The sequence below is a fragment of the Protomyctophum bolini genome (assembly GCF_963924005.1).
Source record: "Protomyctophum bolini genome assembly, chromosome: 23".
NCBI lineage: Eukaryota > Metazoa > Chordata > Actinopteri > Myctophiformes > Myctophidae > Protomyctophum > Protomyctophum bolini.
Genome location: NC_137884.1, coordinates 21,717,290 through 21,741,189, shown reverse-complemented (window position 1 = coordinate 21,741,189; position 23,900 = coordinate 21,717,290). Strand labels below are relative to the sequence as shown.

Genomic DNA, 23,900 nt, shown 5'->3' with positions numbered 1-23,900 from the left:
GATTAATGCCTTACGGTGCTGGTGTGTTGATACGGCAGTGCGACACCATAGCTGAGAAGCACATGCACGCGCACACGCACGCACAAAACAACTGTATCCGTGGCACACTAATGACATGTTGTAGGGGAGGGAGGGAGGGAGAGAGAGAGAGAGAGAGAGAGAGAGAGAGAGAGAGATGAGAGAGAGAGATGCAACAACTAACAATGCCTCTGGGTTTACCGAGGCGTACTCAAGCGAGGCATGCCATGTGTTAGAAAGAAATACAGCCGCGTCAGGTTCAGCCGAGGTCTCTAGACTACTCTAGTATGGCAGAGTATGATCACCCCTCTCTCGCTCCCTCCGTCTCAGCTACAGAGGTGGAGACATGCAACGCAAATTCAACTCATTAGCAGGCACCTGTGCGTTCACCTGTGCATCCACACAGTGCATGGCTTGCATAATACTGTAGGCCAGGGTGCATAGTTTCCAGTGGTGGAAAAAGTACTCATGTAAATGTATCAATACTGCAGAATTCTAAACTGAGTAAAAGTACAAATGTATTGGTATCAAGATGTACAAAAAGTAGAACGTACATTATGCAGACAGAATGTCAGATTGCACCGCGACGAGCTTGTAGATCGGCTATTTTCAAATGGACGAAATGTATATGGGGCTGAAGTGGTTGGCTGTATGTTTTGTTTGTTTGTAAATACATCAAAGATGCGAATATAATCCATTTCTAATGGATGCCATGGCCTGGAAGAGAGGTCATCAGGTGGTCTCGAACCTCACTGCCCCTCTCCTCCAGGCTTCCAGCTATAGACAAGTCCACGGAGGGGCATCCCGGCGCGCAGCAATCACCGAGGGGCAACCAGCACCGGGAGGGAAGGCCACACCCGGCCAACAGGCTGTGGTTCCAAACCTGTCGGCCAGGTGCAGCAAACCAGTGCTGGCCACACCCCAGCGACCACCGCGCCCAGGGCACCCCCCGTGGATCCGCCCACTGTCCTTTCTCTCCTGCCAGAACTAACAGGAAGCTCTCTCTGCCTTGGGTGTTCTTGGGGGACATCGGGCACTGAGAGGTCTCTAGGACTATGGTTTGCCTCCTGCCTAGTGTCCTCCTACGTCTCACCAGACGGTTTGTCTGTGCGGTGTGCAAGTGTCCCTCCTTGTCCACTCCTTGGCCTTACTCTGGTGTATTTGGGTAATAATGATCAAAATATATCAATAAAATAAAAGTAAGTAAAGTTCACATACCGGTAATTGTAGTGTAGTAAAAGTACAATAATTGCCTCTGTAGTGGAGTAGAAGTAAAAGTATTGGAAATTGAAAATAATTAAGAAAAGTACAAATACCTCTAAATTGTACTTAAGTAAATGTACTTGGTTACTTTCCGCCACTGATAGTTACATACACCCCTGCCTTGGTACGCAATCAACTGAGGCCAGGTTTGCTAGTCGTTGCCCACCACTTAAAAGTGAGGTATTCACAGGAGACCATCTGGAGACATCTCAATGCCTCTAGTCTGCACACAGACAGCCATTGTATGACCACTCACTTAAATGAATAAGGGCACATTCACCGGGTACAAGTCCGGTAAATGCCAATCTGGGTACCCATCGGCAAAACAAATGAAAAACTCTTTTCCTTGTTCGACATTAAGTCAACAGACTATAGGTAAATGCAGGTAAGTACTAGGTAGGTGTAGACCGAATGGTTCGAATGGACAATCTAGGGCAGTGATTCCCAAACTTGTTCATGTCAATGACGCCCAACTGAACAATTATTTGCCCGCAGACCCCCATTTGAAAAGATATGCCAGGGAGGCCCACAAGAGAAGATTTTTACATTTAATTGAAAATGTATGGACATTTCTTCAACATGGAAATGATTGACGATTAAGCAAGAAATAGATTATGATTATCTCAAATAATTGTGATTAGGCGATTATGTAATGACAAGCCTCCTAGATAGGAGGCATTCTATAAGGGCCGATTCATACTCCTATGTTAGAGCTGAGTAAAAGTCGGTTCGGCTATGTAGAGCCTACAATGTGAAGTCATTTGAGGTTCGGGGGGGGGAGGGGGGGGGCGGGTACCGTCCTAAAGTCGACTCTTCGGTGCTACTGAAAGTTTCTGACGAGCCAAAATCATTACCGGCACTACTGCGGTAAAATAGGAGTATGAATCGGCCCTAACTCTTCACACTTCCTGAAGGTTATGCATGCAGGTTTTATTCACTGATTAGCCCAAAACTAATTCTATACTGCTTTGCTACTGAAAAGAAGTGCCCCGCAGAGGAACTCCATCCACTCCAGGGAATCTGAATAGAATTAACGTACAACACCTTGGCAGATGATCGCCTTTCTCACTGACAATGTTCTCCCCCAACTGTTTCTCCCGTATTGAATGCGTGATAGTGAAGTGAGGTAGGTTGTAGGGCTGTCAGAACGAATTTCATAATATGAAAGAAATTCGAATATTAAAAAATATATATATATTCGAAAGCTAAAATTGCCATTCGAATGGAGCTTTTATAATTTATTAATTCTATTTAATATTTTTATTTTGTTTTATGTTATTTTATCCGCTCACTAAATGTATTGAGTAACGCATCTACCGCTGTGAAATCTCCCCGGCCGCTTCCACTGCATGTGAAAAGGTGCACGCCGGTCACGTCGCAGAAGAGGTCATTGATTGGCTAAAGTAGGGCCAGATTTCAGGGTAAGCCAATCAGAGACAGTCTACAGGGTGGGCGGGCTTACTGGCTGTAGCACATTTAATCACAGACACACAAACCCTTGTAACACATACATAGATACTAGTATACTACGCAGACAGAAATCGCCGGTAGAACGAAAATCATAATACAGTCTCACGACGCAACTTTATTGCACATCTGTGCTTGCCTTTCATCCACGCTTCTATAGCCTTTTAAATCTCATTTCCCATCCACGGGCACAAGCAAAGTGATATCAGCATCTTCCACCCGATCTGTGGTGTTGTTTCTGACGAGGGTAGCAACTAGTTAGCATGGGAGCTAACATTAGTTTAACTCTGGTCCATATCGTTAGAAGCCAAGGAGTCCTCCTTAATAACACACTCGATGCTGCGTTTACACGGGCAGACACAGACGAATGCTAATATCATTTGGAGCAGGCCGAGCAGCTACTGTACACGTCTGTTTGCATCAACATGTTGCTGGCTTCACAATGAATGATAGATTTTATCGTTGCCTCTGCCCGTGTTTAATGGTCAGGATTTTACTGTCCACAGAAGGCAGACCTGTCAAAACTATGCACTTCCCAAAACTCACAAGACATGCCAGCCACGTGTATTATTATAGGCTAAATATGAGCTAAAATAAACAATGTAAATATTCGAATATTTTCGAAAATTACAAATAATTAAGCAATGAAATTCGAATTGGATTATAGAGGTGAACTGACAGCCCTAGTAGGTTGGACCCAAGAATCAGGGGTAGAGTGGCTGGATGGCAACCGCAAGGTTGCCAGTTCGAACCCGGGCTCCCCCAGAGTTAGTGTCGAAGTGTCCTTGAGCAAGACACTTGAACCCTTAAGTGGCTGTAGGGCTACAGTAGGAGTCAGAGCGTTGTAGCACTAAGTCACCAGTGGTGTAAAATGACCAAGTACATTTACTAAAGTACTGTACTTTAGTGATTTTTTTTTTTTTTTTTTTTTTTTATATTTGTATACATTTGGTATATTTTGGTATTTGGTGCACTTTAGACGCCAATACTTTTGTACTTTTAACTCAAGCACATTGTGAATTCCGGACTTTTACTTGTGTGAATTCCGGACTTACTTAGTTCTCCGTACCTTTTTTCCACCACTGACAAGTGACAATAGAGCCACCGTAGGAGAGTTCACTCTGACAGGATGACAACACCCACATACCAAACTGGCACACGGGGAGAGGGAGAGACAGGCGGGAAATGGAAATCTGGACGGGAAAGAGAGATGGAGTGAAACGATAGAGCGATAGGGTATAGGGAGGGGAAAGAAACAAGTGAAGAGAGAGAGAGGGGAAGTTTAGCATTTCCCACGCCTCGTTGGAATAACTACTACGGTCCCGTTTGGGTTGGAACAATGGATTCCCCCCCCTCCATCACTCATCATATTAATGGACGTAAAAGGCAGAGAGCTAGTTAGACCAGGGCTGAACATGTGGAAAAATGCTGCGCCAGACTGGTTTGAAACAGAAGTTCGGAACCATTTCTGTAAAAATCAGGTCTCCACCAGGCCAGGTCGGATTGTGGCCTCCTGGTGGCACTATAATAGGACAATGTGAAAAAGGTGCAATTTCTTCTTACACCATTGATGGCAATTGGATGATTTGAGGCATTTTGTTCCAAAAATGTGTTTGCAAAAATCCACCTGTTGGTGGCGCTATAACAGGCCAATGTGAAAAGGGTGGGATATATTCCTCAGCCTAGTAGGAACGTCTGTGAAAGATTTCACGTAAATTGTAGGCAGCGTTCATGATTTGAGGCTTTTTGTTTAAAAAGGGTCAATCCTGCAAACTTTTAAAGCCAATGTTAGCCAATTAGGATGGAATATGAAATATCGGACGGCTCAATCTTGAACACATGACTATAGAGATGGTGTGTAACGATTTGCGGGAATTTTGGACAGAATCTGGAGTAGTAATATAAAAAATATGTTTTTCAAAAGTCGGCCTCCTGGTGGCGCTATAACAGGACGTTCTGGAAATGTTGGGGCAGAGGTTTATCGTTGGCATCCAGGGAGTGTGTTTGCAAAATGTGGCATCGACCGGGTTAACGTTGCCGGAGAATAGCTGTTCACAGACGGACGGACAGACGGACGGACGGAGTGCCAAACATACTCTCTCCCATGCCTTCGGCTGGTGGAGACAACAAAAGAAAAGGTTGCTCATAATCACATACAAGACCACCACATCGGGCGGTGGAAGGTGTATCTGTCACTGCCTGACTGTGCTGCCAATTTGCCGGCACACGTGTGTGTGTATTGTTATTTAACCAGTAAAGAGTCTTTTTACAAGTGTGAACTGCCAAGCGAAGAGGCAAATAATGTTACACAGCTCTGCCAGTAGTAGTACCAACAAATACAGAACGACATTTCGGACAGACAGTACCCAAGCACAGTACCCAGAACAGGAATATCTACAAAATGACCAAAAACACTGGTATAAAGAGTAAAGGACAATGTTTGCTATACTAAACTAATATAGGACTAGAGCAAACAGTCGAGACAGGAGCAGTGTCTGGGAAATGTGTGAGTGTGCATGCGTGTCTGCACTCTGCCTCAGTGATGAGACAAAGGAGTGACTGGTAGGTGAAAAGAGAATTTTTTTATAGCTTTGCTGACAGAAGTGTGGTGACTTGTCCTCTATACTATTCATTGGCCATTTATGAATTCCCATAAGTGCATGACGGGTTGAAATTAATCTGTATCACTTAACCTATAAATAATATTGTTTCATGCCTAGTGTTTGTTGGTGGTTCCAACTGTAACATGTGAGTGGCAATACATGTTCTATCGGCTAAATATCATAAAGTATGAGAAATTAACGAAAAATAGTTAGAAACCGATATCAATAACCAACTTATCTTATACAGTATATACATTCTCAACACCCTGCAAATCTTCTGGAATGTTTTTAATTATCTATTTGTATTTAGAGTAGCGCCTTTTCACCCAATTTAGTCATTATATGCCAATTAAGCCTCACCATGCATTTGAGAGAGAGAGAGAGCAAGAGAGAGAGAGAGGGAGATAGAGAGATAGAGAGAGAGAGAGGGAGATAGAGAGAGGGAGATAGAGAGAGGGAGATAGAGAGAGGGAGATAGAGAGGGAGATAGAGAGAGGAGATAGAGAGAGGGAGATAGAGAGAGGGTGATAGAGAGAGAGAGAGAGAGAGAGAGAGAGAGGGAGATAGAGAGAGGAGATAGAGAGAGGGAGATAGAGAGAGGGTGATAGAGAGAGAGAGAGAGAGAGAGAGAGATGAGAGAGAGAGAGAGAGAGAGAGAGAGAGAGAGAGAGAGAGAGAGAGAGAGAGCATTAGAGCACCACGGACTCTTATTCATATTCTCGTATTCTTTACATACACCAGTGTATTGTTGAATTGTTGTATTTGTGAACATGGAATACTGTGTGTATTCCACGATTTCTAGACAACCAATAGCCTATAGGACACATGGATGTGCTATTATAGACCACATGTTATTTAATTCAGCCAAAACATATACATTTTGTAACCGGTGATCATATTGTTTATAGAAATGAGCCGCAAATCAAGTTTGTTTTGATCAAAAGCGCAGCCTGGAAGCAGAATCCTAAAAAACTCCATTCCCATAGAGCCAGTGGACCCTTTGTATTTTGGGTTTCTTCTTGACAGTCAAATGTGCCAATGAATTAAATTGTGATATGGTGACATCGCCTAATCCCTCCCCCTTTGTCATACAACAAACCAGGCATACATAATGAACTGGTGGTCATGTCCACATGAAAACGACTTTTTAACAAATACTGTACACTTTTTTTGAATAATAATACCAGATGATCATGTTTTAGGGTGGGAAAAACATCACGGCACTCCATCTTTAAAAAAAAGGCGTCGAGGGCCCAAGTAAGTAAAGACGTCCAAAGACGACCTGGGCTGAGTCAACAGTTTAAAATATATACGAATCCAAGCCCTGATGCCGAGTGCCAAGCAGGGAGGCATTGGAAGACAGCGACAGAGGCGAATAAAGGGGGGGGGGGGGGGGAGTGAATTCAAAACGCAAATTACCTAAAGACAAGAGGGTGGGTGGGGGGGAGAAGATAACAATAAGTGGAATGCAAAAGTGACAAGGCGAGGGAGGGGAGGGAAGCGAGAGAATGTAATGAAGCCGGGCGACGGGAGGAAGAAGGAGTGAAGTGCTCACAGCTCACTGCTTGGTTGTTATAGTTGATTGTTGAGAGGGAGCGCAGCAGTGGCGTATACTTAGCATTCCACTTCCATTCTGAGAGCTGTTGAACTGGGGCGGGGAGGAGGAGTGATGTCTACAATCATGTAGACATCACAGAACGTGCAGTGTTCCGAATGTGACAATCATTGCGGTTTGTTGTTCAGCATTAGCAGAGTTTAGCCTATAGCAGCATTTAGGCCACGTATACTGTACTTTAAGACCTCCATGTAAGTGAAGTCCACAACGTGGTCACATAATTCCGCCAGGACACCAATTTCCCCGTAACACCGCCATGCTGGAGTGACCGAGTGGGCCGAGATTTGGTTGTTGAAATGTGCCTACTGCCTATAGCCTCACCTCGTCTCCTCACTGCTTCTGGCTTCCCACAGCATGACTCTCTACTGCTCCAGGCCACGCGCAGCATGCAGTCAAACAGAAACTGTGTGTGTGAGACTGTGCATGTGCGCGTGCAAATGTGCATACAAATGTGCACTCACGTCCCTATGAATGAAAAATATCCCAGACGTCATCTTTATGTGACGTTTTATATATACTGTATCTTTTTCTTTGACATATGACAACTATGAGTTCTATAGTTCAATAGAAAACTGAACTTCTCCACGGATGTCCTTGCAGCAGCCCTGAGCGAAATGAGATTTCAATCAAAGGGATGACTATAATGCAAGTGTTGAATTCTAATTCAACACACTCACAGCCAGCTCTGAGACTCTAACTCAACCGTGCTGTGAGGGTAAAGTTTAAAGGAAGAAAAGACATATTTCTGTATTCTCCTGTGAAGATAGAAAATCTCTTTCAAGGAGGAGAGAAAATAACAGCCAAAAGGCAATATTCACAGCATGGCCGCACATTTAAGCTTCAAGGGCACTGGGACTCAACTCGGCTAGAATGAAAAGCCAGAAAATAGGAAAATGAATTCGATTTTGTTTTTGTGTGATTTTCGTTTTGTTTCAACACAGTTCGATTGTTGAAGGTTTTAATTCCAACATTTATATGGTAAAAAGGCTTGTTTGTATCGGTAACTGAGGAAGTGTAGCGCCCAGGATTACATTCGCTAATTGACACTGGGTGAAAAAGATGGGTTGCAAAATCGTGGGATAAAAAAATTAAATAAATAATAATAATAATAATAATATAGGGTTAAAGCAACCATGGCAACAGACTGGATAAGCGCCTTGTTAATATTCCATTCAGCCAAGACCGGTACATGCATCTGCTAAAATTCTGATGATTGTGTCAAGAACAAATGACCCGTTTGAGCTGAGCTTTTACGTTTTGGTACAAATGGAACCAAATGGACCCTAACGGGTCCTTTTGGTTCCATTTGTACACTCTGAGTTAAAATGTCATTAAATGGGGGTCTGTAGCCTATTGCATATCAAACTGAGGGTCGTTGAAATTAAAATGGTTCAGAATCACTACTAGAGCCGTGAAAACTATCTCTTTTTGGTGTCCCTGGCATATCTCGTCAAATGGGGGTCCGTGGGCCAATTACGGTAAATTTGGGGGTCCTTGACATGAAAAAGTTTGCGAACCACCGATTTAGTCTCAGGGAAAGTGCAATATTGTATAGGTTATTTCCCCCCCCCCCCCCCCAAAAAGATTAAGCTTTGAGTGTCATTATTTCTGATTCAGTGATTGGTCACTTCAATAAAAAACACTTAACTAGTGGGTTCATTGTCTGTCTTTGATTGCTGAAAGTAGACCTGCATAAAAATGGTGTACTGTAGCCATTTACAACCAGGTAGTGTAACTTAAATTTAATTGTTGTACTTTCAAAATGGTTTGTTGGGGCACATTGCATTGTTTGTTCTACTGGCTTAAACATGTCAGAGTTCTAGGTTATTCTTCCCTTTCCTTAACCCATTCTGACCTGAGATCAGATTCATACGAGGTTTCCACTGGACACACACTGGTCTGATGAACCCATTCTGACCTGAGATCAGATTCTAAAAATGTCAGTCGTTCTTCGAATTTTTCAAAAATAGCAGACCTACAAGCTCGTATCGCGCCACTCGGTGGCGCGATATGAGCTTGTAGATCTGCTATTTTTCAATAGGTAAAGCATAACATGATGCTAACACCAAAATGGGTGCCCGGTCAGAATGGGTTAATTAGGCCTGACGTCGAAATAAAAGAAAATCTGACAGTTTTCTGAAATACCTATGTTTCTGTATCAGTGGTGCTCAATTTTTCATGTCAAAGACTGCAAAAATGATATGTAATTGGCCTCCGACCCCTATCTGAAAATATGTTGTTCCAACCTCTCAGACAGTGCGTGTGTGTACGCTTGTGTGCGTGCGAACGTGAGCGTGTGTGTGTTTCTCGCGGGGCCAAGGCCATCTGTCTCTCGAAAATACATGGAAAGATATTTAATGAAATTGACTAAAGTAATCTCACATAGGAGGGAAGTATGATTGTGTTTTGACAAAAAATTAATTTAAAATATCTAAATACTGAATCGAGCAACTGAAAATATCGTCTGAGGTAGCCATGGGTAGACAATGAAATGACCCAAATTTCATTTGAGAGTGAAATATCCCTGTAAGCCGAATTGAATTGAGAGACCTGGAGATGCTGATCTACAATAATACATTGTTCTGCAAGTGAACTCAGAGCAGCCAGAGTGAGTGTGACCTCAGTCAGCAGCACACAGGTGACAGCGAGAATTGAGACAGCCAGGATATAAAGCACGCTAGGATTTCAGAATGCGGAGAGGGAGCACAATCCACCAGACAGCTGAAGGTCTCGCCGAGACGCGAGGCCCCAACGGGCTCAATACGTCTCAGACGACAGTCTGGAGTGGACCCGCTATCGAAGCATACAAAAAGAAGCATTATCGCCACGGAGGGCAAACAAAATGGAAGCTAGGAAAATGGACCCATTCGCCCGTAGACCTGTTCTTTGTGCTGATACGACACAGAGCAGTGTTATATAGCCTGCAAGTTGTATTGAAAACCAAGCTCCTGATGATGTGTCTCACCAGGTCCCCGTAGGATCCATTCAGTCCACCAGCATTCACACGGACAGATGCAAAGATACAGACAGTCTACCGTTCATTTTCAATGGAAGCCGGCGACACGAAGATACAAAGATACATGATCAGACGTTTGTAGCTGCTGCAAAAGCTACAAAAACGTTCAGCTGGTTTTCAACTTCAGCTACAAAGATACAAAGCTACAAATACGTTGTGTAGCTTTGCATCTTTTGCGTCTGCCAGTGTGAACGCATGGTCTGCTATGCAGGTCTGCTATTTCTGAAAAGACGTGGTCCTTGACATGAAAATGTTTGAGAACGACTGACATAGAAACATGGGGTTTTTCAGAAAACTGTCAGGATTTAGAAGGCATTTGTAGAATCAGTCTCGGATCGAAATGGGATAACAACAGCCTTCATTGTGAAGCTCACAGACTGCAGGCCTCCGGTGCAGCGGCGGTGAACACTGGGGCGCATCAAGCACACCAAAGGACGCACACACTCACACATATAAGCCGCCTAAGCACAATTAAGACAACAAAGTGATGCTGCCGTCTTGGAATCATGAACAGACACTATATACAGCAGACAGGCCCCGCAGCCACTAATAGTTTTATTATTGATCGTCCTCTTTTCGCAATGAATCAGCACTCTCTCAGGTCATGGTCTCACCTCCCGCCCAGTGTCTTTTCTTCCAAACAAACCTATTTACACATTATTCTGAACCACCATCAGGGTGCAGAAAAATACAATTTTAACAAGATGCAACTTGTCAACCACTTGAACGCTTGAACCACTTGAACTCTAATATACCGATTATATTGTGGGGTTCAACATTCGGCGAAAATAGCAGATCTATAAGCTCACAATGCATTGCATTGTTGACATATTTGCGACGTGTTGTCAGATTGTACATTGGACAACAACTTCAGAAACGTTATACATCCACGTATAACATATAACAGCATCCTAAGGTTAGCAAGGAATATCACCTCTAATACTAAGCATGTGTTGTATGGAGAATATAGGTTGCTACCTTCAGGAAGGAGATATGGTGTACCAGCATACAATAAGGTCAGACTAAAGAGGTCCTTTGTCCACCAGTCGACCTTGAGGCTTAATCAGGAGTATAATAGCCACAGGATAATCTAAGCGGTGGATATTGCTCAGAAATACTTGATCTACAAGCTTACAACACATCACCTTGTGACGTGATGTAAGCTTGTAGATCAACTATATCTTATTTCTGGAAATTGTTTGAAAATATACGGTATGAAAGTTTTTCAACATGGAAATGATTGACGATTAAGCAAATTATGATTATCTCAATTAGGCGATTATGTAATAATTGTGACAGGCCTATCTGTGTGTGTGGATGTATTATGCTGTGGGGGCGTTTGCTAGTACACCACTCTCGACATCAGTCAGGTAATCAGAAGTTGCATGTCGCTATCGGAGTGCAGCACACTCTGCATTTACAGCAGGATGCCCAGATTGCCGTTAACATGCTGGGCAGATTCAAAGTTACTTTGAATGGCATATGTTAGGCCATCTGGAGGTATTCTCACTGAGCAACCTGTCACATTCTTTTATCATCAGGAATATAGCCTTTCAAGAGCTTAAAGAAAGAAAAATCACACCTGTACTATATTGTACTTCTCGTACTGTACTGTACAAGCCCTCCTCCCTGGCGTGCGTGTGTGCGACGCTGCGCAACAGTGCCATCCAGTGGTATTGCTGAGGTGTTTCAGACAGACATAGCCAGCCAGGGACACACATAGCTGCTTAAAGGACCACTTCACCACTTTAACATCTCTTCATATAATTGGTCCTCACTAATGTTCATGATAAAACACCACATTCTTTTTTCCTACTCAGTCTGTGTCTCATATGAGGGCTTTGGGCAGTTCGAACACCCGTCCAGCAGTGACATTATTAGGCAGATTTTTTTGTTTTAAAATATATTTAGATTTTTCTTATCGTGAGAACGATGGCTTCAACTTTTACATTGCAATTATTCAGGAAAAGAATGCCTGCCATTTCTATTAGCTTGGATTCACCATCGATGATGTTACTGGTGGACGGGTTTCTGAACTGCCCCACAGCCTTCCAATGAGACACAGACTGAGTAGGGAAAAATGGTGGTATTTTATCATGAACATTTATAGGAAGAGAAGTTGAAAAGTGGTGAAGTGGTCTTTTAATTAAGCGAAGGCACCGCTCAAATTTTTTTTAACCCTATGTCTGATCAATAGCAAAGGCAGCACTTGTGTGCATTTCACAACGAGATTTGAAGTCATTGCACTAATACAATCATTCTATAATTGGGGCACTTTGACAAATAAAATAAGGCTTTTCATTATATCCACGTACTGATTGCAGATTCATTAGGAGGATATACAGTACATAACTGCAAGCCAGTCTCCGCCAAGACACTGTAAGTGAGACTGACTGATTGGTGTTGCCTAAGGAGGGGGCAATAAGCTTTGCAGATGAAAAAAAATGCCATCTGCTAATTTAATTGAACTCCTTAGATGCACCTTAGTGTATTGCCTACACAGAGAATGGAATAGAAAGCATGTGTGGGCTGCGTGTTGTTCTAACCAGAGTGTGTGTGTGTGTGTGTGTGTGTGTGTGTGTGTGTGTGTGTGTGTGTGTGTGTGTGTGTGTGTGTGTGTGTGTGTGTGTGTGTGTGTGTGTGTGTGTGTGTGTGTGTGTGTGTAGTGTACACATTGGTACCGCTGAGTGTGATTTGGAAGAAATCGAAAATGAAATTCATTTTTTGTTTTACTGTCCATGATGAAGACATTTATTATTTTGTAAAATGTCAAGTAATTGTGTTAAAAAAATTGTTAGATGATTATATATTGTGTTTCTGTAAAGGTACTTTTACTTTAGCAAATAACCTAGATAAGGCATGGGGGGAAAAGGCAGAATGTTATGTTTGCTTGAAATGGTTTGTATTTTATTTTATTGCATCAACTATGCAATGTTGATGCAGTGGTTTATATGTTGTTTATATGTTATAGGACATAAGTCCATGTGGGCTGGGCACCTGAACAGGTTAAGGGGCCAAGCCCTATGGTACAATCTATGCCAAGAGATGCACAGAAGCTGTTCTGGGGGCTTAGTGGCCCGGCACCTTACTACCACACAGGAACGCGGCCAGGGTGCCGGCCAGGGTGCCGGCCCGGTGCCGGCCGCTCCACGTCCGAAAGATAAACACCGCGAGCAACTGCCAACACAAGCCGTCTGCGAGCGAGTAAGCCGGATGTGAAAACATGGCAATCTGCCGTAATCTGCACGGCACAGCTAACTGGCCTCTGCCGCCGCACCTTGCGGCAGACAATTGCTTAATCAATAACCAGCCACGCATGTGTCGGACTAACGCCTGACGGAGTGTTAGCACGTCGGACCAACGTATGCGCCCTAGGCTGTTTTAGGGTTACAATATATTACTGCGTGAGTATGTGTTGCGTCATCATTATTGGCTGTCCCCAGAGGTGAGCCTTGCAGTAAAGACAAGTGTGAAAGAGGTGGCGAAAAGCAAGATATCTCCTTCTCAGCTTCAGTCAAGCATGAGCGGCAAGGCAGTAGTGGTGCTGCAAGCAGCCCTGGGGACACAGACGCATGCACACACACACACTCACATGCACACATGTGCACGCACACACGCATGGTCCTCTAGAGAGCCTAGACACGCTTGTGCGTACTCATGTTTTGATTAAGAATGCTTGCATCATACTTTCAGGTATATGATGCAAGCTATATAGGCTATGCTCTACCTGTGCGTGCGTGTATGTGCGCGCGTTGCATATACACAGCACAACTTGCACCACTCGCCACTTAACGGCAACTTAAACCTCTCAGCGGGGACCTGATCATGAAGATGAACGAGCCCCGACAGTCGACATCGCATTACTCTCATATCGCATATCTGGCCGGGCCTCGCCCCGTCTTCTACACCCCCGGCAGACTAGTGACCGGTCCACTCTCATCAGCGCACACATCCATCATTCAATTACTTCCAACATGGGCCATTAAGCCAGAGTGATAATATATTGGTTGTCTCACTGCTTGACAGACTGGATAGCCTACTTTACTATGCAGTATTATGTCGACAATGTGAGCTTAAGTATGCATTATAATCCTACAGTACGTGTGTACTTCTGGGCAAAACAGAAACAAACAGCCTCCGGCTATACTGAGTGAACAAGTGCCAAGGCGATAAACTCACCACCCACCCGATAATAAATATATTATGTCTCCGTGTTTATTCTAGAGATGCGTTTTACATATATAGTAAGTTGCTATGTAGCAGTATATGCCCATTGAGCAGGTTCTGGGGGGGGGACGTTGTGATGATGATAGTTCTTCTGACACTTGTGGGTATTTGCATGTGTGCGACGGCGTGTGAAAGAGTTGGCGCATGATCCTCGACATGTCCCTCGGAGGACCATCAACATTCACCGGGCTGTGTTGTGTGGGTTTCTAGTTAGAAGAATAGCTAATAGAATGAATGAACAGAACACCCCCCCCTGTTCTCTGGCATCATCCACCAGCCCATCTAATTCCTCCTGTCAAAATAAGTGGAGGGAATAGTGCGTGGCTCACTTGCTTAAAAAACGCAAAATATAAACTAAACCATACAGGCAAGGTTCCCTCTCGGTTGGGCTGGTAACACTGTCATGGCTGTTGCCTGCTTCTGTCTCGTTACAAAGTCCCTGCGCCCCCTGCGACTTTCCCTCGACAGGCGACGCCGTGTGCGCGGCGAGCGCGTCAAGATGCCTCTGGCTGACCTGGAAACGTCTACTCTTATACCGGCGTGCGCCGCGGTGCCTCTGAGGGGGTCTCAATCAGCAGCCGCTTCTCTCTTCTTTATCTTCTTTATCTCAAACGCGCAATGCCAGACTTTCAATGATGCCCACATTAAGCCTTAAGTTGAGACAGGGAAACTTCAGTATTTACTATATTTGGGTTTGTCTGAGACAAGTCTTAAGAGTGTGTGCGCGCGTGTGTGTGTGTGTGTGTGTGTGTGTGTGTGTGTGTGTGTGTGTGTGTGTGTGTGTGCGTGAGATACAGAGAGAGAATGAGAGAGAACATGTTTATCATTCACACAAATCCAGGGCAAGCCAGGGGGAGACTGGATGCAAGTTGACAAAGACATACTGAACATACTAATCTGTACACTGTGAACACAAAGTTAGGTAGCAGCTACTGCCGGTGAAAAAAGAAAAAATGCTGCTGGTATATATATATACAATATACCAAGATGATGATGCTCTCTTCCTTCATTTGATCTTGTTTTATGTTTTTGTATCATTATTCTACTGTTATTATCTATGCTGCTGCATTGTCTGAAGGAAGCCACACCAAAATAAGTTTTATTCTTACGCAGCTGTCCATAAGATGGAACAATAAAGTACGACCTTGACACGTTCAGTCATCATCACTGGCGTCAAGTCAACACCGCCTGCTCTGAAAACTTGTGCAAGGACACGCTGTGATTGGCCAGTAGCCACTTTGAGTGGCAGTCAGGGCAAATGCTCTCGCCAGAACATTATTCACTATTCTCTGCCTATCGGGTCACATATCGAACGGGGATGAGTCGGCTAAGCGAACTTCGCAACGCTCGACACGGCAACTCGCTCGCTTTAGCTTGCTCAAGTTCGCGAGAGACGGCGTGCCTCCATCGCGGTCTAGTCCATAGAGTAATATATTTAGGTCTAGTCCGCAGTTGTTGGAGGCGAGAGGCCGAGAGGCACTTCCGCGTTGGCCACAGAAGCAGGGCGTGGTTATAAGCACAACACGGCTTGTATTTAGAATGTCGCGTCAGCGCCACAGTAGCCACATGGCCCGTTCAAACTACAAACGGCAAGTCCACTGGTCATCTCCTCACGTTATCCCTCATGTCTTCCGCCAGTGAGCACTCACTATAATCCAGTGGGGCGTATCTGTGACTATAATTGTACCCTTTGTTGCTGTAATGTCCCAGTTAGTGTGTTGCAGAGATTCTAATTATGTCCTGCAGGACACAGTTGATCGCTGGAGGCCATATCTCGTCTAATCCTCACCCCAGGGACTAATAAAAGACCTGGTTGGGGAGTGCGTGCGTGCGTGCGTGCGTGCGTGCGTGCGTGCGTGATGGGACATTTGTACTTCTTAAGTCTAAATGTAGGCCACATTACGGTGAATAGGAAATGGAATTTGTAAGTACACTTCATCTTCATCACAGTTCACAGTTATCGTATAAGTGGAGAATGATATGAAAGCATGGACATTGTGGCACAGAACTTTTAATTACATAAATAAATTGTAACTTGTAAATTGTTACTAATTGTAAATAGTAATTCTTCAAATATATTTGGTAAGTCGCACAGATCTAATTGCAGGTGCATTTGCGTCCAAAATGGTCTCAATTTTGAGCTTTGGCTTGAGGGAACTCATGGCTTTTGCAACCTGTGATGTTGTGAGCTTGTAGATTAGCTGTTTTCGCCGGAGCGCGCGCTGTTGCCACTTCACGCTGTGTGTTTGTGTGTGTGTGTGTGTGAGTTGGGGGGGGGAGGGAGTTGGTAGAGAGCTAAGGAGAGACACAGAGCGCTCTGACCACGTACGACGTTCAAGAAAGTTGTATCTCGTGTTTATAGCGAACTGAAGACGGTCACGCACTGACAACGCACGCACACACACACACACGCGCTCGCACAACGAAAGTAGTTTGCACACACACGCTCGCGCGCACAGCGAAAGTAGTTTGCACACACGTGCATGTGTGGTGTGTGTGTGGTTAAGGTTTAATTCACTAATAAAGTAATTATTAATTCATCATTTGTGAAATGGGAAAAATGGCTTCGTTAAGACGTCCATAATATTATGGTCAATGCCCGTGTGAAAAGTGGGAGCGATTGACAGTGGACAGTGTTTCTGACACACATTCAGACATTCATTCAGACATTGAGTTAATTAATTATAGTATGATTAAGAAATTGATAATTGTAGTTTTAATGTGATAGTTGGCACTTAAAAGCTACACTATGTGACTACACTACTGAATGAAATATTTTTGAAAACCTGAATTACATGGTAGAGTAAGTAAATACAATATAACTTACACAAATGCAGTGGTTGTATTTGGTCTTCCTGCTCCTCTATTGAGAAATGTATATGCTGTGGTCTGGTTTTATCACTACTGGTTATTTCTCCCTTGAACAAGTGGACATGCTCTTTTAGCAGAGTAGTAACAATTACATGGCTTATTACCAGATAAGTCATTGTAACATGACATGTGACATACTGTACATAGTACATACAGTACACATAATGTACAGTAGACAGCCTCGTTACAATAGTTTTCCAATCACTTTGCAGGTCAACTATAACTGGACTTGATTTCAACGGAAATGGTTCAACAGAATGAGTTCCTGGCTGCTAAACAACACATCTCCCATCACGCCATCCGTCTTAAGACATCTGCAGGCAGTGGGAGGGACTCGGGGGAAGATGCCCTAGCAAAACAGTTAGTCTCGTTAATTTGTGCTGCATCCAATCTCTACAATGAAAGTTTCCGGGTGGTGAAGAGGCAAAACTCTCAACCGCCATGGGTTCGATTCCCGACAGAGGTGCTGCCTGCGGCTAGGCCAGGTGCTCAAATGAAGCCTAACTAACTGGCAGCGGAAACTGGCGTGGCCCGTGGGATTTGTGTAGTTGTCCCTGCAACTACTACTGGTTGTGGGTCAGGTGGTGCCTGGCCAACAAGACTGTTCAGGGAGGGCATTCAATTGACCATTTGCAGACCGTGGCCATCTTGCCATCAGAGTTTGGAAGCACTCGTTTTCAGTAAAGCAATGTCCTGCTGCCTCCTGCATTATGTGCAAATTCAAAACAGGTGGTACGCAGGGCAGTTGAGTGATATCTAACGAGCACTTCCAAACTGCAACACTTAGAAAAATAATCACCTGTGAGGACAGAAAGTAACTCACAAGTTCACAACGTCTAAAGTGGATTTTTATGAAACAAACACTTTTATGGTAGAAAGAGGATAATTCAAGCTTTTCATACAGCTGCAATGTTGGTGAGTTTGAAGTTGTGTAATACAATCAGATAGGACTTTTCTGTTTGGATGAATGGGCTGTCTATATGGGAAGTTGCACCTTGTTGTTAGCACCTTGCCATTAACTTATATGGTAAGACGGCCGCGGTCTGCATATGGTCCATTCAGTTCAACTCAATCCAACGGTCTCCTGGAGAAACTCTTGAAAAGAAGAGGCTGATCATGTGTAAAAGAACGTTACGTGGCTGTCTTCACCCTCCCCAAGCCAACAGCACAGGTTTGGGCAGTGACAGACTGCCGTACAGGTGGAAGCTCAATAGGCAGCTGCACACAGTAGTCTTGCGTGGCCAGACCGTTGCCTCTCACAATTTTCAAAAGCTTTCGTCATACAGTCTGGAGCAGGGGTGGGCAACTGGCGGCCCGGGGGCCACATGCGCACCCACCTTCACTTAATGTGGCCCTCAGGTTAATGTCAGAATACCGATATAATATTGGTTTCAGCTGTCACTATTCCACAACATGCAAACATGACCCGCTGTTATTACTTCAGTCTAAATCAGTAGCTCATTGCTTCAACACAAGTATAATTAAAGGCATTTGAAATTACATAAAAATGTAAATTTTCAGGATTCCAATTCAAAAATAGTGAAAATTCAAGATTTAAATTTGAATATATTGTAGCAAGAATAGCCGATCTATAGCGCAACGCGTTTTGAGCTTGTAGATCGGCTATTTTTCCTACGACAGTAATATATGGCCCTAGGGAGTGAGTGTGGAAATATAGTGGCCCTCTCCATCGTCAAAGTTGCCCACCCCTGGTCTGGAGCAACGGAAGCTGCACATGAGTCAAATATAAAGCGGAAGTGGAGCCTCCTCTCTCCCCACTTCCGTTACGTCTTACAGTTGTGCAGATTTATCCTAATAAAAATAGAGACCACCTAAGCATAATATAGCTTGCTGCTTAGCAGACATGGAAATAAAAAATTAGCTCTAAAGATATTTTCAAATATATTTTTGTGAAAGGAAATGCCAGCTTCCTTACTCGGATTTCGGGAGGTGTAGTTCCAGACTAGAGCATTAGGAGATTGTGGAATAGTTGTCTGGCTAGGTGAGACTATGCACACAGTGGCAGAATTACTCTTCCTACTTCCGGGGCCCTTCCCTACTTCCTTCACAGGTGTCACCGATGATACTAATTAAGGCTCTGTTCCATTCTTGGCCAAACAGCGTCAGGGTGCTGATATTGTGATTGTGTTGGCTCACTAGAAACACTGCTACACCAGTGGTTAGGGATGTTAACAATTAATCGAAAATTAGTTCATCTGCATTAAGAAATTCTTCAATTAAACTTAACAGTCAAATTAACAGAAAATTCTGTGGTTCTATAATCGGAGCGGTTTTCTGTGAATGTAATGCTGTCTGCACGGAACGCACATGTGGGCCGGTTAAAAAAATAAATTGCTTTTGCATGTGATGTGACAAGACAGTTAAATTTTCATTTCATTTTATTCCTCATAAAAGATGACATTGCCTAGCCCTGTATCTGAATTAGTCAAATATATATTTGATTTCTGTACCAGCAAAATGTAGATTTTTATGTTGGACATTATTGACAGAAATTAATATTCTGATAAAACTAACTAACCGGCTAATCGATCGTTATCAATTATCAAATAATCAATCATTTCCATTCCTACCAGTGGGTCTCAAGTGTCCTTGTGTGGGTTCCAAATGGCCCCGTAACTCTTGAGTGTACAAATGGAACCAAATTGCATTTGAACACTGGGTCCTTCCTTGTCATTTAAAAGTTTGAGAATCACTCTACACTAAATGGAACAGAGCCTAAATGTGTATCACCAGTAACACCTGTGAAGAAAGTAGGGAAGGGGCCCGTAACTCTATGTGCATAGAGCCTCAGCCTATAGAGCGTCGCAGTCCCGCCCCCTACCAGGGCCCAGGAAATGATTCTCCATTCATTTTCCTCATAGACATTTCAAAAAGTATTTCTTTAAAGACGTTTACGCCGCGGACAAAGCCAACTCTTGTCGTGATGAATCATGACAACAAAACACAATTTGTTGGGCCGAACAAATAATTAGAAAGAAGAAAAAAACGGTTGTTGTTTTTCTTCTTTCTAATTACTTGTTTGGTCCAAAATATTGTGTTTGTTGTCATGATTCATCACGACTCGAGTTGGCTTTGTCCGCGGCATAACAGTCTTTAAATAAATACCATTTGAAATGTCTATGGGAAAATGCATTGGGAATCATTTCCTGGGCCCTGGCGTCGTCATGAAAGGGGGTGGAACTGTGACGCTGTCCATTGGCATAGCAACAAATGTGGGGGGGGGGGGGGGGTATGAGATCTCACATCTCACATGGACGTGCATGCGCACACACCAAGGATTTTATCCAAAGCTTCTTATAGGGTTTAACAGATTTTTCACCACAAATTGAGAGCTTACTAGATCTTTCAGTCAGCTTGTAAGATATCCAATGTCATGAGCTGAGACGAGCAAAGAGACTCGGGGTCAGGGAAGTGTGTCTATCTTTGACATGTCTAACAGTTTCCCACCCAGTGGACAAGCAGAAATTCCATCAGATTCATAAGGGGTATAGGCAAGCCGTTTACATGGATAGAGAGAGGTGTGTGTGTGTGTGTGTGTGTGTGTGTGTGTGTGTGTGTGTGTGTGTGTGTGTGTGTGTGTGTGTGTGTGTGTGTGTGTGTGTGTGTGTGTGTGTGTGTGAGAGCTGGGGGTAACAAAAGGGCACACGTACGAAGGCTTTAAGGTTTGACTTAAAATGAAAAATGTCATTAATTCACTAGAGCGTTCACTTTTTACTTGTGCACATTTTACTTGTGCAGACCACAGAATCACAGTCACACCAAATATTTCCTTTTCACTCCAGTGCTTGACATTTGATATTACATTTTAATATTTTTCCAAGAATCTTGGATTCCTGCGACAGGCAGCACAAGCCTTGAGTTGGCTCACCATAATGTGCCTGCCTGGTGCAACCAAAGCACATGCATGTGCAATCCAATATGCTGGGGTGGCAGAATGAAAAATCCGATTATGTCCACCCAAGGTATAGTACTCAATAGATTTAAACGTAATTTCCTCCTGGCTTTCAAATTAAACACTTTTAGAGAAGATTAACAGCAGCAAATGTGGTGGGGAATTCCTTTCCCAAAAAGTAAACAAACTTGCAACCACAAAAGCCCCATAGACTACAACTGGACTGGATGCCACACCCACATTCATTTCTGACAGCATTCAAGCTAGTAAAAAAGGGGGAATGTGTTCTATACTTTACTTTGGCATGTGAATTTAATTTACCCATCCGATTGCCTCAAAACATAACACACCCCCTTAAAGCCACAACACAACATAGCAACACAGGAACTTAGCGACGCACACAAGTCAAATCACACAACAACTAAACACCTTCTCTAACAGCTTGAAGTCAAATCGATTTCCGCGCACGTATTTATAAACAACGAGGAAAGTTCTTAACGCTTGTTGTTGTTTTGTTCGCCGTGCGTCGCCGCATATCCAACGATTCCTCTTCACTTGGAAGACAATAGCGATGCTGCTGTCTGTCAAAGCGCATCAATTTCTACTGCACACAAAAAGTGTAATGGCAGTGGTTCTCAAAGTGGGGTCCTTGAGGCAGTTCCACAGGGGGTCCCCAGCAAAATGATGGTGGTCATAGGAACCAAATGGACCGTTATTGTGAGACTGTAACTGAGTGTACAAATGGAACCTCTCAAGAGATAAATTAACATACTGTACGTTTTTACAATATAAATTGGGGGTCTCAGAGATAGAAATACCGTTAAATGGGCGTCCGAATAGGACTTGAAATGAAACCGGTTGAAAAGTACTGCTAGACCCCGTACAAATGGGGGTCCTTTTTGGGGTCCTTGACATGAAAAAAGTTTGAGAACCACTGTTTTATGGAGTCCGCACACACAAAAAGCAGAGAGGCGACTCTCTCTCTCTTGCAAATTTGTTATTATATATAAAATGATCCAAAGATCTCCAGTGCTCACCTTGTTTCACACACTTGAGGCGGACGGGGTCCTTGCAGTGTCTGACCACGGCGTGAACGTCCCTGGTGGTCAGTCCGGCCACCGGCGTGTCGTTGACTTCCAGAAGTAGTTCGTCCTGGGAGAGTTTGCTCTGGCAGTAGACCACTTCTTTCCCCGAGCCCGGCGGCGGCGGCGACGCCGCCATGAGAACCTCTCCGATGAGAGGGAACTGTCCGTTCTCCGCGCCGCCGTCCAACTCAAAGCCGAGCTCCCCCTCTCTGTTCCTGCAGAGGACATTCTCGTGGACTTTGTTGGTCCAGTGGTTTTTCTTCTTGAAGCTTTTGGACATGGCTGGAACAATTAAAAAAGATATCATCAGTTCACACGAGGGAAGCCATAGTGAGGAAACTTTGTCGTTGTTCTTGCCCCCGTTTCGGCTCCACAGATGGGTTTTTTTCCGGGGTTGTTTTAACAGTTATCGCCCAGTAGTATCCATGTCAGCAGACACACACACACACACACACACACAGTCACACACACACACACACACACAGCAGCTGGATGGATGATCAGCCTATAGCTGTCTGCGTTGCTGTATGAGTGTACGGAGAGCTGCTCAACTCTGTTCCAGCTAAAACTCAACTGACCCGGATGTGAAGGCTGGAGAAGAGGCAGGAGATGAGAGGCTTTCCCAAACTCTACTGCTTGTGCTTTCCATGGAAAAAATAGAGAGAAAAGCAGTGGTATTTCCACTGACATGCCAACTAGTACTACTAGTACTATAGGGGCAATAATACGAGATTTCATACCACAAGCAGTGGTGAAAGAAACCAAGTACATTTAGTCTCAAGTTCTGTACTTTCTTTTTTTTTTACTTTTTAGGCCTACTTCTAATTGTCTGTAGGCTACTTTTACTTCTACTCCACTACATCACAATTAAATGCTACAATTATTTGAAAACTTTAGTTGCTAGTTACTTTGTAGATTTTGGATTATTTTTTACAAAACATAGGCCTACATGATTCAGCCCTGTATAGGCATACATTTCGGCCAGTCGAACATAGCCGATCTACAAGCTCACAATGTGTCGCACTGCGACACATTTTTATACATTTGAAAACTTGTGCATAATAAGTAGGCCTACTTTCTACTTTTGATACAAATATTATAAAAATATTTTTTTACACTAGTAAAATATATTTGAGTACTTTTTCCACCACTGACCACAAGAGTATCCTCTTTTTGACACTGGTTTACAGACTATAATTATGGCCTCCTCCTATGATACAGTCTAAAGGAGTTCTGTTCATTAATGTGCATTAGACTGAAAAAATGGTTAAATATAAAGCATTCAAACGTTAGATGTGACTCAACTCTGATGACTATTTCCAGACGCAATGTCATTCCAGTTTCCACTTAATAGTGTAGCGCCATCGGTTGCAGAGTATTTATGTCTGTGAGGGTCGTCAGTTTATTTGAATGGGTTGCTGACTGTAAAGCAGCCGTTTAGTTTTCTTGGACTACATTTGAATTCCTGGCCTCAGCTCCACTTCATCTCCAAAGATCTGATCTGAGGAGTGGGAGTGTTTTATTGAATCCTAGAATGCTGCAGTTCTTTGATGATTGAAGTATCTCTTGTTTATGGAATTACTTAGGCTACTTTATCCCGTGTCCGTCACATTCCTTAAAATCAAAATTAAAGTTGAAAATTGTTGAGGGGCGCCCCTCCTATACGTCCAGCTTTGAGTTTTGAGTGTTTGTGTAAACTGTGGCGAGCGTTGTGAAGTCCGCTTGCGCCGTTCCAGATATGTCGGAATCGTAACTCATTTCCCCTCATATAGTCAACATATTCTGTACCCTTGGCGACAAGTTTACTCTCTTTCTTTACTTA

At 43.6% G+C, this 23,900-nt stretch overlaps 1 protein-coding gene across 4 annotated transcripts in view; it reads right to left on the bottom strand.

Moving 5' to 3' along the window:
- magi2a (membrane associated guanylate kinase, WW and PDZ domain containing 2a) overlaps positions 1-22,577 on the bottom strand; it is a 221,998-nt gene extending 199,421 nt beyond the window's left edge. For all 4 annotated transcript variants that reach the window (XM_080757862.1, XM_080757863.1, XM_080757865.1 and 1 more), the window contains exon 1: positions 22,031-22,577. In XM_080757862.1, coding sequence (XP_080613988.1) covers positions 22,031-22,385 — 355 coding nt within the window. In that variant the 5' untranslated portion in view covers positions 22,386-22,577. The remainder of the gene's footprint in view (positions 1-22,030) is intronic.
- Positions 22,578-23,900: the final 1,323 nt, after the last annotated feature.